Source organism: Bolinopsis microptera, chromosome 1 (genome assembly GCF_026151205.1).
Source record: "Bolinopsis microptera isolate Bmic1 chromosome 1, MBARI_Bmic_1.0, whole genome shotgun sequence".
Taxonomy (NCBI): domain Eukaryota; kingdom Metazoa; phylum Ctenophora; class Tentaculata; order Lobata; family Bolinopsidae; genus Bolinopsis; species Bolinopsis microptera.
In genome coordinates, this window is record NC_087072.1 from 15,956,194 (window position 1) to 15,973,945 (window position 17,752).

General features: G+C 36.8%; 2 protein-coding genes across 2 annotated transcripts in view; one reads left to right on the forward strand and one right to left on the reverse strand.

Moving 5' to 3' along the window:
- LOC134820455 (uncharacterized) overlaps positions 1-17,752 on the forward strand; it is an 84,684-nt gene that overhangs the window by 24,341 nt on the left and 42,591 nt on the right. The window contains exons 9-19 of the mRNA XM_063830877.1: positions 5,810-5,939; positions 10,800-10,854; positions 11,321-11,441; positions 13,049-13,243; positions 13,378-13,521; positions 13,872-14,004; positions 14,324-14,442; positions 14,647-14,797; positions 15,037-15,161; positions 17,144-17,234; positions 17,571-17,658. Coding sequence (XP_063686947.1) covers positions 5,810-5,939; positions 10,800-10,854; positions 11,321-11,441; positions 13,049-13,243; positions 13,378-13,521; positions 13,872-14,004; positions 14,324-14,442; positions 14,647-14,797; positions 15,037-15,161; positions 17,144-17,234; positions 17,571-17,658 — 1,352 coding nt within the window. The remainder of the gene's footprint in view (positions 1-5,809; positions 5,940-10,799; positions 10,855-11,320; positions 11,442-13,048; positions 13,244-13,377; positions 13,522-13,871; positions 14,005-14,323; positions 14,443-14,646; positions 14,798-15,036; positions 15,162-17,143; positions 17,235-17,570; positions 17,659-17,752) is intronic.
- On the reverse strand, positions 137-5,082 carry LOC134818136 (shaker-related potassium channel tsha2-like). Its single transcript, XM_063827571.1, has 6 exons — positions 4,938-5,082; positions 4,563-4,782; positions 3,236-3,307; positions 885-1,985; positions 639-707; positions 137-468 (listed from the first exon to the last, which is right to left on the reverse strand). The coding sequence occupies exons 1-6, from the start codon at positions 5,001-5,003 to the stop codon at positions 296-298; spliced, it is 1,701 nt and encodes a 566-aa protein (XP_063683641.1). The 5' UTR covers positions 5,004-5,082; the 3' UTR covers positions 137-295.

Consider the following 17,752-nt stretch of genomic DNA (forward strand, 5'->3'; position numbering starts at 1 on the left):
ATGTCTTGTTCAAACAATTGGCCAATATTTTGGTCAATCTAAAACAATTGTGACAGTATATATAGGCCATTAAGCAAATCACCGGCTGTAAATCGTCCTTGTTATGGATTTTGCTTTGCAATGAAATGCCAACATTCATATAAGGATAACAATTTACGTAATACGTTGTCATAGCTAAAACTTTTCAATCTGCAAAACTTTGAAATGCGTTAACAAAATCTCAAGAATAAAACGTTCAAACACGAAAAACTACTCACTAAAATGAACCCAAAGTCGAAAAATGTTTGAGTTGGTATTAAAAAATGGCTCCGTGATGAATAGCGTGAGCACGAACATTTTTAAGCTGCTGGCGTTCTGTTGTGCGCTTCACGTCACCGTACGACTCGTTGAACTTTGAAACGATCACAGTCATGGGAAGGGCTAAAATGACAATGCCAAGCACAACTGCTATGCTCCCTATAAGCCTCCCTGAAGTAGTGATCAGACATTGTTAGATTTATTTGTTACATGGGTCATTTGTTCAAACAACTAATCTAAAAGTAAATGATAAAGTGGTAAGATGTATTATAACAGATCAGCACACTCATTTTTTGTGAGTATTAGGTTCTCTGAAGTAAATAAGTAGTAATATTGCTTACCGATAGTGCTTTTAGGTGCCAGATCTCCGTACCCCACTGTTGTGACTGTCACGATCGCCCACCAACATCCTGGCATTGATTGGAGTCATTTATTTTTCGGGCACGGGTGTCAATGTCATTTGTCAAGCAGATTAATTTGTAATTTACGCATTTATATTCTATATAGCTATCCAGTGAATTTAATGTCACATTTCACAAAATGTGACATTAAGTCAGTGAATTCAATTAAGGACAATTATAACTAACCGAGTGGTATTGAGTTGTATCCAGAGTCGTATCCCATTTCCGAGTAATAGAGCAAGGTTCCGAACAGAAGGACGAAGACCATGATGAGCATGGCGAGCATGGCAAATTCCTTGGAGGCACTATGAACCACTCTTATGACCACCAGTAATTCCTTCGAGTGTCTGGCAAATCTGAAGATTCTGACCACTCTGCTGGTTCTGCAAATCCTCAGGACGACAAATTTTCCTCCGGCTGAGCTTCCACTCGATGTCATCATTGCTATGAGCTCCATGTAAAATGGCAGGATCGCCATAAAGTCTAGAAAATTTAGCGGGCTTTTGAAAAACAACCATGGTTTTGGCCATGAAACAAGTTTAAGGAGAAAGTCTACTGTGAAGAAGCCGTTAACGAGAATTTCTATGCCGTAGAGAACGTAGTAAACGTTTGATATTTTCGGACTTTCAAAGTACACAGTAGCTGATGGCACGGATTCTGCTACCAACATGATGATTGATACAACTATCGCTGCCATGTCCGCGAAGGACCAGTATAGTGCAGCTTTCGAGTACTGAGGTTCCATGAGAAAGGTATGAAGTTTTTCTCTTATTGTCAGTTTTACTTCAATTACTTCTTCTGCATTTGGGTCTTCTACTTCCAATAAAGCCACGACATCAATCTTAAAGAAGTCCATTTCTTCGTTCATCAAATCAGGGTCAACGTTTGTTGGCGCTCTGAAAATGCCACGAGACTGATAGAAAAAGAGAATAGAATTGAAAACACCTCGGTGACGGTTGAAGTAGTAAAGTCCGGTCTCCTCATTCCAAAACTCCTCGATCTCATCTGATCCCAACAAAGTGTCAGGGAAGAAAGTGAGGGTTTTACGAAGTGTAACGTACACTTTCCCACTGACACTTAGCTTCACAATAGAATAGGGTTTCCAACGCTCTGCCTTCTTCGTGTCAAGCTCATAATTCATTTCTGAGACCGGAGGAGACTTCCCGTTAGGAACTTCCACTAGTGCAGTCTTGTTGTTCCCGTTGGAGCAATTAGCACACACCATCTCAGAGAGCAGTTCAGAGGAAGACTTCTGAATCCCTTCCCTCAGAAGACGAAATTCGTCACCTGGAGTAGAATTAGCGTCAAAGAGAAAGTACATACAAGTTCAGAGCCTGGCTGCAGCAGGTGGCCGTGTAGCAGCTGCTGCTGGTAAGCAAGGGGGGTAATTAGACGGTGCCTTGCTGTCAAGTCACAACAATCAGATCGCAAATAATCAACAAGCAGTACACATACTCACTTGAAGCCAGCGGTCGACGACAGTTTGATGCCAGTCCTTGGCTTATACAACACCACACTCGATAATGAAGCTGAGCGATGGAACACTGTACACTTGCTATAATGGAGCATTACCCAATGGATGACACGTTCTACCAACGCGACGATGGATCGGTCAGTGTCTTGTGATATTGCTATGCCAATCGCCAAGAAACAATCATTATTATTAAAGTTGAATGATGAACCGTGAACGTTTATCGATATTTAATCAAAATGTTACATCTTTACATAATATAGCTGTTGATGTGAGTGTCAAGAGAATAAACTTGTTGGTCAGACTTGTGCAGTGCAACGTTACAATATCAGCACAGTTTAAAAAACCAATAATGAAATATCGGTTTTCTTTTTCAAACTACCAGCTTGCTCGAAGTTAACTATGAACTATCAAGACATGTCCCATTTGTTGATATAAAACTTAGAACTTGGCTAAACGGTATATGCTGCATAGGTTAATAGATTAAAGCCCTTAGGAAGTGTACGGACCTTAAACAGTTCCTCCGTAAGGATTTTTTAGCCGCTTTCGGATCTTACAGGTTGCATAGCTACGATTTTGTATTCCACTCATCGATATCGGAATACCACAGAATTCAAATTTCCCATCGAACATTGGAGCATGTACCTGATTACCTAACCAACTATAATATATAATAATATATAATAATATATATAATATAACTAACCAACTAACTACCTACTTTCTACCTTCCCACTAGATTGTAGCTCTGCCAATGCCACGAAATAACAGTAACTAACTATACTTATAGACTATAGTGGAGAGCTGCACATGGCCTTGCAATAGCTGCAATTGTGCTGCAGCCTCTGAATGAGCATGTTCTGCAGACTGCAATACAATATGTTGACCGTCTGTCGTCTTTTAGAATCATTCGGTTGGTCTGTAATTGGGCAGGAAAATATAACTATCGTGTGCCTGTTGGACAGCATTTAACTTAAGTAAAATTAGCTTCTGAAAATAACAAAGGCAGTAATATAATAATATTACAGAGATTAAACATGGTCTCAAGTAAGTGTAACCAATTTACCTAGCAACTGGAGCCCACAATCATCTTCGTTCCTCCCAGATCCCGCAGAGTAAATGGACTTTTCATAGAAACCTAAACGAACAAATTTCGTTACTACGGAAAGAGCAAGTATATTATTGAATAATGATTTGGCGAATACGTTATGGACATTTATAAAGACAAGGATAAGCAATAGACGAGTTGACTGGTAAATTGATTAACTACAAACGATAAACTTAGTGGAAGGTTTATACCGAAACGGCAATTGTGAAACCATAGAAGAGCCGTCAAAATGCCGTTAAATGACCATAAAGCTGCAAATGGAACGAAACCAGCACTAAACCCGAAACCGATGGTAATGCGGTTACAAATTCCCGTTTTTTCTCTTAGCAACACGTACAATAAAATTTCTCGCTCTCTGTTACTGTACTAATTATAACAGTTGCGCTGTCACGCAGATCACTAAACTTATAGTTGGCAGCTCAAAAGTTTATAATGTATATATATTTATAAAGTTTAACTATATATATCGTGACTGCCAACAACCATGAGGAATGCAGGCTGATCATTCACTATTCACTATCCCGCCTAGCCCCTTGGCCGTCAAACTTTAAAATATTTGAGACAAGATGGCTTCGATGTTAAGTTGGACCCTGAATAATAAGGTATGAATATTTTCCTCAGACGAATTGTAATAGTAATACCTGACAATTTTATATCTAATCCTGACTTTGGATGAGCCCAAAGTGAAGTTAAAACCCAACGTCATTAAAGGTTTACTAAAAATAACCAGGGTTTACTAATCAGCGATCCAATAAAAGCTGACCTAATATTATACTTATGCTGTGTGAGTGTGTAGGCTTATAGATTTGCGTAAAGCTAAGGTCATAGTTAATTCGTCATTAGTACTGTTCGAGGGGTGATTAACTATGGTTTATATGCCATAATTGTTGGTGTTCCAGTACAATGTACATAACTGGTTCATTTTATCTAACACGATCCATAGTCCGAATAAACGCTATACTATTGATACAAGGAACCGTACTGCTAATAACGAAGAAGCCTGCATCACTTTGTGCATCAGTGTGCTTTCATGAGTATTATCAATATATAAAAATGTAGATTATTGACGTCTCGTATTTTTGACCGTTTAACTTTATAAAAAAATAGAAAAAGGGAGAAATTCTTGTTCCTCCTTACCTACTACAGTAATTAATAAACTTGCCGTCAAGAGAAAAAAGGGATTTGTAACTGTATTGATCAACGGAAATGAAATCCCAATCAATATTGAAACATATAGCTACAATATACCAAACAGCACCAGTAACCTTAACAAAATCCTTCCTACCGATTTGAGCAGAGTTAGAATTCTCCTTGAAGGTTGTATCTCTGATACTGTCGAGTCCGTTTAAACTGTTGGTGATATTTCTACCCTTGAGGCTTTCCTTTATGGTTTCCTTAAAACTGTCCCTGAGACTGTAGTAACCCTTGTCTTCACTTATAAACTCACTGTCAATGTCAGGGTCACTGAAGAAGTCAGACAACAATGTATCGTCCTCGTCCATATTCTGAAATGTCAAGATTGGGCTGGAAGATGCAGTATCATCACAGAAAAAGCAATCATAATAATAAAACAGCAAACAAAAAGAAGCATAAAATGTCTCAGCTGAAAAACGAAGGGACTCCGAAAGTTACCGATTGAGTCATGTAATTAGTTTGGTACCTGGTCGTTGAGCTGAAGTCTTATGTTCGATCGTTTTTCGTCAGGATAAGAGGCTGAATCCGGCATTATTGAGACGGAACCTTTTATAGCTCTATCCTTTAAACAATTCTAAAGTTAATGGAATCGTTAAAACAAGCAAATAAACTATCACAAGTCGGAGGACGAAAATAATAAATAAATAAATGAAGAGGCTCTATGATTATGGTGTTGAATTAATTTGATTTTAATTTGATTTGATTGTCTCATACGTCAGAGAATGATTGACTTTCGATCTCTACTTTCTGTCGACAGGAATGCTTTAACGGATTTTTTTCTGACGAATATTGCCGGCGTTAATTTAAATGTAATTTTGATGCATTTTTGGTTTAACTTTAATGGACGCAGTGAAGAGAATGCATAACCAAGTACTGAACTTTACTGATGTCTTATACACAAGAGAAAACATTAACCTACGCCCTACTGGCTTAGAATAAATGAAATAAAATATTAGCAAAGATCACTCGTCAATATGTCCAGAAGCCAGTCCAATTACTATACTAGATGCCTACATTTATTACTGGATACTTACATTAATTAACATAGCTTGAATAGCAACATAATTGCTGCTGAAATGTCGCGATTTTAAATTTTAGAAAATTACATTTTAGGAGTGAGGGTTATTTTGTTTTTCCTTCAGATATTTTTTCGTTAATATACTGCACACCGAGCTACCGAGCAAGCGTTAAAATTTGATAAAGCCTTAAAGGCGGTATTTTTTGTCAGACTTTTTTTCATGAGATTATAGATATGCAATTTCAAAACAAATAACTTAAATATTTTATCTTTATATTGCTTACTTTTAACGCTTTAATCAATCAAAATATTTCTGCCAGGACCCCTCAAACTCGGCGCGAACCAAGCGTGGAACCGGATCAGACTCGGACAGAAAGAAACTGACGGGGGTCGAAAAAAAACTTCAAAAGAAATCACTAGGCGGCAAACCACCGACTGGAAACAACCTAAGTGAGTATTGGCGTCAACATGAGTCATGTAATAATAGCTTAATTTGGATTTTGAAAGGGCGTACCCTACGCTACAGTCTTTGATACGAGCTGTTTTCTCTCCTGAATAAACCGGCATGTTGGTTGTAAATTGAGTGATTTGCTCATTACCGTCTTATTCACTAATTATCGTCTCAAGTTCATGGCACTAACTGACTCTTACGTGATAAAATAAAGACTCGGTTTGTTATTCTTGCTAACAAGTAGCTCTATATACCCTGTTCGGCAGTACCAAGGCAACAGAACAATAACAAAACGTGTGAAGCAGAATTATATTATTGGATAAGATTAGTTAGATTAGGTTACCCGTTAACCGGAATCAGATCCTGTAAAACTGGTAGCTTTAATATCGGTCCAAAGAAGAAAAACAAAAAGTTACACAGATCTAAAACTAACGAGCGGAACTAAATATGCGTCAGTCATGACTGACAAATGTTTCTAAGTGGCTCAGACCGGGCTGGCACAAAGGGTCTCCTACATCCTCGTCTGAACTAATGGATTAATCGGACGGAATGAATTTCCTCCAGGGTTTGGTCCGTATCTCCAGTACAGTTATGCTATCCTGTCAGAGAATATATGTAACATGCTAAATAGGTAATTAACCTTACTTAAGCTTAATTCTTGGCTCAAATTTGGTGAAAGCGGGCTTTTATGTTGCAAGGCCTGTATATTATGCCAAGATTTTAAATCCTGCTTGATAAGAATGTACTAATTAAAGTACATAATTGTATAAGAACTTAAACTTTACGGAAGCTGCATGAACCACAGAAACTTCTGTCTCTGAGAAATGAGAAATCAGCTGATTCAGAACTGTAATGAGAATTGACGTTGGAACAGGAAATTGCATTGAAGTTATCGATAACCGATTTCGGGAGCAGTGATGCACGCCGGTTCATTTTTCGCCAACCGGCGGCGGCGTGCCCAAAATGGCCCGGCGTGGCGGCGTTCGGTGGCGTGGAACATAATTTTGTCAAAATTTAGGTTTGAATTTCCAGGCCCACAAAAATTGTGGCGTACGTGCGTGCATGAAATAATGATGTAATAAGTGTGGTTTTTACAATTATATTTGGTGGTTTTTACAATTATATTTAAGAAAAATCAAATTCTTAACATTGTCGTTGGACAATTTGGATCTCCTAGAGTTCAAAATCAACCCCGACTGGCTCCATACTCTTTCTATTTCCTTTCACGCCACGCCGACTTGAGAGGTATCGGCGTGGCGGCGTGTGAAAATGTGCCGGCGCGGCGGCGTCCGGCGGCGGCGTGCATCACTGGTCGGGAGGAAAGTTCAGAATTCGAGACTGTGTTTATTGTGGGCAATTACCTTCTCAGTTAACTCATTAGGCAATATGAATACAAACAGACGTTTAACAGTATAACTGATACTAAGGTACTATATCCATATACTATATTATATAGTAAAAGATCGACCTATTATATAATTGGTTTCAAACATCTCGCATCAGACAGCCAGAAGTAGACTTATTTGTTATGAACCTACAATCACAAAAGTCAGAACATGATTTCCAACTAACTATGGTTGTATCTAAGATAAAATTACTAGATTCGAGGAGCAAGATCAAAGTTTAGTTATAATTTCACTAGTAAAACATTGGTAGCTGCCCAAACTATGAAAGGAATTGGAGCTGGACAATTACTAGTATGAGGTAACACTAACTAATTATAATTAGTGTTACCTCGTCGATTTAGGATCGATTAATGAAATATTGATGTCGTAGTCATCAATAGTCATAAAGTTGGCGATTATAGACTTTGAGGGGCTCGGAGTAGATCCTTTGTAGGGTCCGGCAACGAAAGGTCTCACACTGTACCATAAAATAGCTGTTGTATCAGGTCCTACTGCCCCACGATAAGATGATATTACTATGCATAGATCACTATGTCTATAGTACAGCACGTGCTACGCTGATCTCAAGTTAGAAACCAGGGTCACATCCAGTAATTGTATGATTACGTCATGGGCTTAATGGTTCGCGAACCCATAAGATTAAGTTTGTTCTATAGGGTCTTTAAGAGGGTATTTAGATTTAAGTATGATTACCCAGCGCCAACTATAATACAGTGTGGCCCTGTAAGGCCTTAAATATTAAACGGCGTTAAATACGTTGAATAGTTATCTTTGATCAACGTATTCGTGTTGATTACCCTATTCAAAATTTGGACTGTCGGGCTCTTTTAGCTGATAACATACAACTAACAAAGGAAACGGGCAAACAAGAAAATAAGAACAACTAATTTCTGTAGAATTTACATTTTAACTCGTCTTCAGAGTCTAAAATACCGGTATACTCCCCTTCAATATCTTACGGTAAGCTTTGTGAGGATACAATCGTTACATTTGGGAAATTTGCATGCGCTGGTTATTGTCGTTTGATCACGAAAAAAGTTCAACCGAATAAAATGGCACAATGCGATTGTCACTATAACTAACTATAAGAATAAATGGTTTTAAATTGATCCATAAAGTGTTGTACTTGAAAGTCTTTATCGCTGGCATGGTTTTTGTGTAAGCATGATTAGTTTTAAGGTCGTAACTGAGATTAGAATTATCTTCTCCGCCCTATATAATATACAATAAATGATGCCTATCATCGTCAGTAGGATAAAAATCACACATTAAATCCCGTCTAATATTAATAAGTTTTACATGGAACTATTCCACTTTTCGAGTTATTAACATAGAACGGGAGGCAAAAATGGCTGATATAACAAATTTTGCTCTATTTTGTGCCAATTTTCTCTGGTTTTTCCCCAAATAACTCGAAAAGTAAGCATTTTAGGGTACATGTTGCTACATAAATTGTATATAAACATGGCCATTCTGCACAATTTGCACTCATTCTAAAATCTCAAGGGCCTTCATAACCCAATTTACCCATAGATGCGGAGTTCGTTGATTTTTGGCGTAGAGTTCGTGGAGTTCGTTCAAAATTTGGAGTTCGTTAGAGTTCGTTGGAGTTCGTTAGTCAATTTTTCAAAAAAAAACATGGAAAATGTTTTTTAAAAAAAGTAATCAGCTCAGGATTTCTCGCATGATCTCAGATATTTATTGGGGTAAAAATAAAGAATAAAACTATAATATTTTTGTATAAATAAATAAATAACGAGCAATACAGAATGTTAAATTTTACTAACTTTCAGCAGACATAACATCGGAAATATACTTCAACAGACTTGTTGAAGCATGTTTATGGGAACAGCGAACTTCCTGTTTTGACTTACAATAACGTAGATTTCCATGAACGTAAACCAGCTTTTCAACTCTATCAGTCGACAATCTATTCCTCTTTTTATTGAATATATACTCAAATGAGCTCCAATTATGTTCACACAAGGAAGCTGACGTATGTTGTTTAAAGACCTTAATGGCCAGTTCTTGCAGTTCAGGGGTCCCACCACCAAGTGTTTCCAGGGAACGTGCGCGCGCAAACTATTGGCGCCAGAATGTTCCAGTCGATCGACCAGTCCTTGTACTGTGAAATGTACAGTGTACACGCGACGCGTGGTAGAAGTTTCGAGTACCAATATATTTAGTTGTTTTACAATCGTATGTTATGTGTTGAATTGGCTGAATTGTAAATACAATTTCTGTTTAATTTCATTTTACGTAAGTTGTACAAAACGAACTCCTCAAGAGTTCGTAATTTTGGGTTGATGAGTTCGTAGAGTTCGTTATCACTGAGGAGTTCGTAGAGTTCGTACGTATCATCTATGAATTTACCAGATACCCATGATTTCTGGAACCCAAAATAAGTTTTTCGCCAATTACTGAAAAAGTTAGCACTTTAAGGCTTATGTTTCTTCGTAAGTTATATATAAATATGCCAATTGCGGTTCTTTTACACCTTAGCCAAAGTCTGTATCACGATCCTATCAAAAGTTAGTAAAATGGGCGCCACGCCCAAAATGGTTTTTGGCGAATTTCTCGAAAAGTAAGGATTTTAGGCCATGACGTTGATCAATAACACCTATATAAACATGCATATGCGGCTTCGTTTTAGCCTATTCTGAAGTCTTTACGACCTTCAGAAGCAAAGGGTCAGTTACAATATTGGGTCAACATGGGCGTGGCCCTCCTGGATTTCCCCACGGTAAAAAAATTTCTCCAACCGAAAATCGTTTATTCATACCTTTGGGAAAGTCTGTGCAAAGTTTCGTGAGTATCTGAAGATTTGCAAGTAGATGTCCTTAAAGTTAAATGACTGGACTATAAGTTAATGGTTGCAAAGCGTTCACGTAGCGCTTTATATTGCTATGACATCAAGATTAACTTGAAACATTTTTAGATGTGAAAACTTCTTGAAGGTTTCTTAGCAAAAGTTTAAAACCATTGGAATCGGCTAAACGCCAGTTTAGCTCTTTACCCTCTCGAGACTTTCTCGTAAACTAGCAGTTTACGGGAAATATTCCTGTTTGTATAACTGTTAAACCTGTTCAAAACAGAACGGTTGTAAAATAAAAAGGATCGCAAATCGTCATGATAATTATATTGTTTGAGAAGAATATGCGCATGGATTTAATTGGTAGTCACGGTGAGGCAGAGTATGAAACATTTTCATACTCAAAGATCAACAAGTTTTTATCATGAATTTCAATAACCATTGTTTGGCAAGTTTCCATAAACGATATTTTATTATTGGCGCCGATAATAAAATATCGTTTATGAAAACTTGCCCATTGTTTTATGATGAATAAATTTCATATAAAACTGTATTCGAACGATCTAACAATATCTTATATGGTTTATTGAAGGGCCAGTATTTGAAATTATAACAATTAGTTAAATAATGGAATATTACAGGAAGAAGCAAATCAGCTAAGTTGAGCTCAGAAGATGCTCTTGGTCCCAGAGAAAGGTAAGCATTTGGCGGTAAATTTTAATCGATCTCTTCAAATATTTATATTAAGACTTAATTACACATTCTAGTTAGCGTGATGGTATTTGTGTAGAGGGCATTAACCTCGTGAGCCGATTCCAAGACCAGACGCCATATTTCTCATTGTTGTTCATAACAATGAACATGTCATTGACTACTGATTATGGCACTCTATTCATTTATATATAACACGATAAACGGCGGATTTTATGTAAAATATTCAAACAAAACAGTCAAATTCGTATCTATACTTCAAAATCATCGATCAAGTACAATATAGAACTTGACGATTCGCCAATAAATAGATGCTCGGCATAAGTTCATCTGTTTGGAAAAAAAGATTTAGAATTAATTCGCATATTTTCCACCATTAAAATTATATGACGAAAATATCCCCACCTCATGTCTTTAAAGTACCGTCAAGTAAAATGTTACATTGTCCCAGATATCGTGGCTGTGTATCGGGGGCCCTGACACCCGGAGCTCGGAGAAGGAACCCCCCTCCTTCAGCTCAAGCACCTACCGAGTTCGACAACAAAGACTTTGCTGCTAGATGCAAATTCAAGGTGAGCGGAGCGGTGAAGCTGACAAAAATTAAAGAAATACAAAATAGATAAAAGATTAGATTAAAAAATGTTCTGCTCCTGATTTTACATAAAAATCAGATCTAGTAATAAACCGATGAGAGGACCCTTTATTTTTTAGTGACCCACATCTCACAAAAATTCCAATTCTCTACGCGCGCTTCAGCTATTATAGTTTCTATGGTTAATAAGTAACACACATACTGCTTACAATATAAAGTTCTCAGAAACTATTTTAGAAATTATGATCGTAAATACGAATATAATGAGGAGGTCACGTTAAGGAGTGAGGTATTTTAGAACCACAAATTGTCATAAAAGCTTAAAAGGTGCTATGCTAACATGAGCTTCCAGCTTATCATATCGAGTTGTGATCTATTTATATGTTGATGTGAGACTTTAGATGCATATATCACTTTATATAATGGCTTTACGTGACTGCTGAAGTCGGATTTGAAAAGTTAAATTTTTTTAAATATATTAATATAGGGCCGAGGGTGTTCTAAATCTAAAAGTGACGAGATTTAAATAAAGTTATAATATCAACAAAACAAAACAACGAGATAAGTTACATGGATCCTTTCATTAAACGTGCTAACTTGAGATTTCAACTTGTCATATCAGCTGGAACTGCTGGATTCTATTTATATCTTTATATGTCTGAGAGGCATAAATGAGAATATAATGGATTTGTAAAGCTTTATGGCTAAAATCCAAGGTTAAGGCCAGAGGGGGGGGGGGGGTAAAATTCTTTTAATAAGCGAATTTGATGTAAAGTTAACCTCATATTTCAAGAACAGAGGCAAATATCAAAATTCTGTACTATAGAATTGTGTGAAACAGTTTAAGGAACACCTGTGCCAAGTTTCAGGTCCTGGGTGTGGCCAGTCTTTTTTAAAAGTTGAGCTCTATCTGGAAAAAATATATGAAGAGTTAAAATAAAAGTTTTACATGTAATTACAGGTAAACCTCAAATTTTGGCGCGCAATATCTCAGCAACGCAAGGTCAGATTTTTATGCGTTTTTTTTTTACTTGTTCATCTCCAACAGCTCGATCACATATGTGAAAATTTGAAAAAATGATAATTACCCCCTCCCCCCCCCCTCTGGCCTTAATGCCCTCTGCACTTATTGAAAGACTAATTTAGGGAGGGCTCATTTTACGATTAAATCGAGCAGCTTTATATCATTATAGATCTGCCCTTGCCTCATGACGTGAAAAAAAAGCCCCGAATCACTCTAAGTAAATATATTGCTCTCATTTTAGCATTGGCTCTGATTCATATTCAACTAAGGAGGTAAATTTCTATTAGTGCAAGCGGATTTCTCCACAATCATAGAATTAGTGTATAAGTGCTCACTGCTCGTGGGGAGTGACTGCAGCAATTCATGATTCCTTCCGGACAGGTTGAGCATTGCGCAAGCTTTTTACCATGCCCACGAACTTGGCAACAGATTTTAAAATTTTAGACTTCATTATGATGACCGCATCTAAAAAGTAAAATGTTGTTAATTATTTAAGCCCAGAAATCATAATTTTATTGGCTAATGACAATGTTTCAATAGCAATTTGTGAACTGTTTATGCAGGACACAAAAGAATTCAAAATGATGGAAATGTTACGAAAAGCAGAGTTAGGCATCCAAAAGAGAAAAAGGCAATTGATGAACAGGCAAATAGCTGAATTGCAGCAAGAGCTGGCGAACTTTGCTAACGATTCCATTGACACTATGACTGTCGAAGAGTACGATGCCCTCAGAGAAAAACTTAGACTCCTTCCCAAGGTGAGCATTATATTTTCCTTCCTTTATTACGGATTTAGTTTATAGTTTATGATGTTTTCTAAATTTTAAATGAACTATTTTAATTACGTTTGGAGTGTTCCAACGTAACATCCGGACACTTCGGTATCTTTTAGGATGTTCGAGAAAATAATAAGGGAAAGGCTCTGATCGCGAAGATCGAACAGGAAGCATATCTATCACGTGCTCGAATGAGACAAAATACGTACCAAGCTGAAAGTGAGGAGCAGAAGAAAGCTTTCCGTAAAGCTCAACTTACGGTAATAATGTTTAATTAATATTTCATATTAATTCAATTAATACCATTTAGTGTAAGGACTAATAACTTGACGGTAATAATTTTTATATATTCGAGCTTTTTACTTAGAATTAAAACAAGTCCTTAGTATTATTCATATTTAATATTAATTGTATTAACACCATTTAGTGCAGAATTTAATTACTTTGTGATTACAGTGATAATTTGTAATAAGTATAATTCATATTTGATATTAATTGTCATAATACCACTGAGTGAATGACTCTTAAATGAACTTTTCTACAATATTATTATTACATAATATATGATCTTTGTTTTGAAGCAATAGTTATTATTTTATTACAAATGCAGGCAATTCGGAACAAGCGTAAAAAAGAGTCAGCCATGTTGAAGCAGGTGATGGCTACAGGAGACGTGGCTCCACAGCAGACTTTGAAGCGAACAAGAGAGGCGGTAAGCAGATGGCTCATCACCAACGAAAACGGTAGGTTTTGAAAATTGAGTTTTCCAAGAATTTCAGCTGAATTTATGTTATAACGTATGTTCTTGTAAATTGCTCAAATTGACAAGGTCACAGCTGAGAATATTCAGATATATTCGACGGTTAAACATGTCTACAGTAAAACAGACATGGTCGCAAGACAAGTTCCTTTAGCGCCTGGAACAGTCAAGTGATTGCAACTCAAACCTGAAACTGGTAGCTGACAGTGCAAGCCAACTTTCATCACACCTCTCAGCCACAGCCAAATCTATAGCTCTATTTAATGCGTTTAAATTGCTTAAATACCAGTTACCACTACCAGGTGCTGCCGGTGAGATCGATACGAGCGCTTTACGTTCCAGCCAATCCTCCCAGGACGACTCCGCATCCAATACAGTGGAACCGGACGTGATGGAGCAGTACTCTGTCTTCAGGGACAAGGTGAACGCTTTTTTATTACGAAATCTACAGAATTTGCAATCAATATACAAAAATTGACAATCTGCTTGATTAAGTCCACGCCCAAAATAGCTGGATTAATAAAACTCTATGAAGGTATAATGATAGCAAATTAAACTACATCATGTAGGGCTACATGGACAAGATTATAAAATTTATTGGAATTGTAGCGCACATGATCTGCAGGTGAAGGCAGTAAATGAGGAGATCCTGGCGAGTGGAGACGAGAGTGCAGTGTTGATCGCAGTTCAAGGGATCATGTTTAACACCTTCATTGAGTTCAGAGAGTGGCTCTATGGTAACGCCAAGTTCCCTTGCGATATGTCTAATATCCCAGGTATGTAGTATAAAGTAATATTAATAGTGATAATAGTGATTTTGTAATGTGTTTTCGTGGAAGAGAAAAAGGTGTTTCAGTTCTCAGAACACTATTCCACGAACACGAACTACAGTCCTATATTGATCTTAACCAGTTAACCGATGACATAATATTTATTAATTTGTATTATACTGAGGGTTTTATAAATGCAGTAAATGCATTTCAAAATTTCGAACCAAATACTAAATGCTGTACAGACAATTCAGGTTTATTGCTGTATTTTGAGAGTGCCGAGGTGTTGGCTCACTACAACGAGTTCAAAGCAAACAAGAAGGAATTGAGACGTCAGAAAGCCAGACATCGACGTATGCCTGGTAGTGGGGTAAGCTATATATCCAATATATAGAAGCTTATATTTATATGAAATTAATATTCTCGTTAAATGTGGAAGAGTCTCGCCATTTTAAAAAAAATTAATTTCATGGTTTAATACCTATCAGTTCTCGCCAATTTGATAAGAACATTGATGACGAAATGTGATAATCTTAACCTCCCTTTAAGTTTACGTCCACTAATTTCCATGAAATCATAAGATTAGATGTCAAAAGTTACGATGGTCGCTCAGAATTTGGCCATCTTCCAAGAATGAGCGATTGGTTTGACCGGCAAAGGTTTAATTTTGCATTACCAAACTACGATTAACTTGATTTCCCTTAGACTAATTAGTTGAGACGTCTCGCAGATTTAGACGATGATTAACATAAATTCGTTCATATGAGTCATTACTTTCATTCCTAATTTTCATTTCAAAAACACCATTAAATTATAAAAATTCCAAATTTTTGGCTGAATTTGGTTACTCTTAAACGCATAACCGATTTTGCAGCGCAGCCTTGTTTTGTCAATGGACTCAATTGTCAAACTCAATGTTGTGAAAACTTGTAACAGTGAAAGATAATAAGTAAATAATTAATAAATAGTAACCATACTCGCAACAACACAATAATCTAAGACTAAGAGTTCGTATGGTTGAAAAGCAACCTGGTCGAAAAATTATTGTATGTTCGATAAGCAATATGACCGAAATAGTATTGTCAATACTCGCATGCAATATCGTATTGGATGAGTCCTGTCATGTAATGAGTATAAAAGCGCGGCTTCGAACAAAACGAAAGTGTAGCAACTTAGAGTTAGATCAGCGTGTGCCGTGTATTTAACGGGATGGCTGGTGGAAACCGAAAACGCTGACGATTTTTGAGTATTTCTTTCAGAAATAAAAAAAGGTGATTTGTGCACGCAGTTAAAAATATAAGGAATGTCAGGGACAGTATTTATTTATAGTTTAATAGTGGACCAGCAACCAAACAACTAAACTAGCCTAAATACTCACGCGTGCATGTCCTGTGTTTTTACAATCAAGTTGGGTTTTAACGTTAATGGGCTGCCTTTTGGCGCAATTATTGTGAATTGGTGTAAATTACATACAGTCGGGTGGCATGTTGTCGACTAAATTTGCTGATTATTTTTAAAATCAATGAAAAAAATGGAGGAGCATCACGTCCGGACGTGTTGCTATTCGCGTCCTTGATTATTGGACTGCTGTTTTTCTAGCTGGAGTCTGGACCTAATGTCCGTATTAAGACTTCGGTTCCCCCCGGTTGACAATCTAAATTTAGATTTTTACTATAAAACTAAAAGTATGTCTATAATACTATATTTTAGACTTGACGAAATCTCCCCGGCAACGGCATAAAAAACAAAAAATTGGCCTTCCGTTGAAAACAATTTCAGCTCCAAGAGTTAGAGAAATAGGATATAGTATTTTTAGAATTTTGATTAAAGGCTTAAATTTTTATGAATAACGTCGGAAATGAAGGAAAATACACGTTAGAATAAAATCACAACTTCAGGTAAGGTGTTTGTTGTTGCGTCAATACGTCGTTGCTTAAAAACATCAAAAGATTTTAAATTTCGTTGTTCGAAACGCGTTGTAACATCTCCTGCGTAAGTGTAAATGTAATATGAAAATTGATCAGCCACTGTGCAATGTCAACTGTGTGAAATAAATCACCTTTAAACTGTTAACTATTATTATCGTCAAATTGCAAGTTGGTTATTGGCTGCAATCATAATATGCTGATGCATATTCTGTAAATTGCATTTGAGTTTGAAGTTTGAAGTTTGTCAATTTATCATTGTCTCAATTCGCGTTGGTAATATCAACGAGAATTGAGACAGCGAAATAATGGGCAATTGTGGAGCAGAACCACACTTACATGGGTAACTATAGCGTTAAGTCGCTGATATTATAAAACCATGAACTTGATGCCGAGTTATTAGTTTTGCTATGAACAACTTATTTAGGTTGGACGAAGTCAAAGCTTGAGACGATCTCGAAAGACTGACAGTGTCGTAGACTCACTCAAGAAATCTGGCAGTGCTCAAAACATCGCAGGTACTTAAATGCTCCAAATCATCCTTTCTATTACTATAAGTATAACAAGTGGATTAAATATTACTATTTGTGGCAGAAAGTACAGGCCGCAAGATTTCCTACTTTAAAGTGACAGCAATTTGTCTACCTCTCCGTTCTTATTTCATGGTTATATGTGATTCCGCTCAATAGATTTTTATTACCTACTAAGCCACTAAAGATCGATATTAATGGAACTATATTCAAACCGCGAGAGTCGAGACCAATTGCTAATGCAAATGGTGTACATCGTAAAATACCTCTAGCACGACAAATCAAGATTGGATTCATCCTATTAATCATATAAAAACGTTTCAGACGGTCTGAACGGTTTGAAGAGATCTGAGAGTGGTGCCAGTATGACGAGCAGTGCGAGTTGTCTCAGTCGATCTAGCAGCTTTCACAGGTTAGCATTTCATATACATGTAGTATTTCATATACATTTCATATATATGTAGATATTCAGGTCTAGAACGGTCTGGTGGTTTGTTGGGTATGGA

Bases quoted from the DNA above. Each gene is read 5' to 3' on its own strand.
- LOC134818136 (XM_063827571.1), bottom strand. From the start codon at position 5,003: ATGCCGGATTCAGCCTCTTATCCTGACGAAAAACGATCGAACATAAGA. The intron at 1,986-3,235 runs GTAAATTGGTTA...ATTCTACTCCAG, and splicing joins TTGTGGGCTCCAGTTGCTAG to GTGACGAATTTCGTCTTCTG. The intron at 469-638 runs GTAAGCAATATT...TCACTACTTCAG, and splicing joins GGCACCTAAAAGCACTATCG to GGAGGCTTATAGGGAGCATA.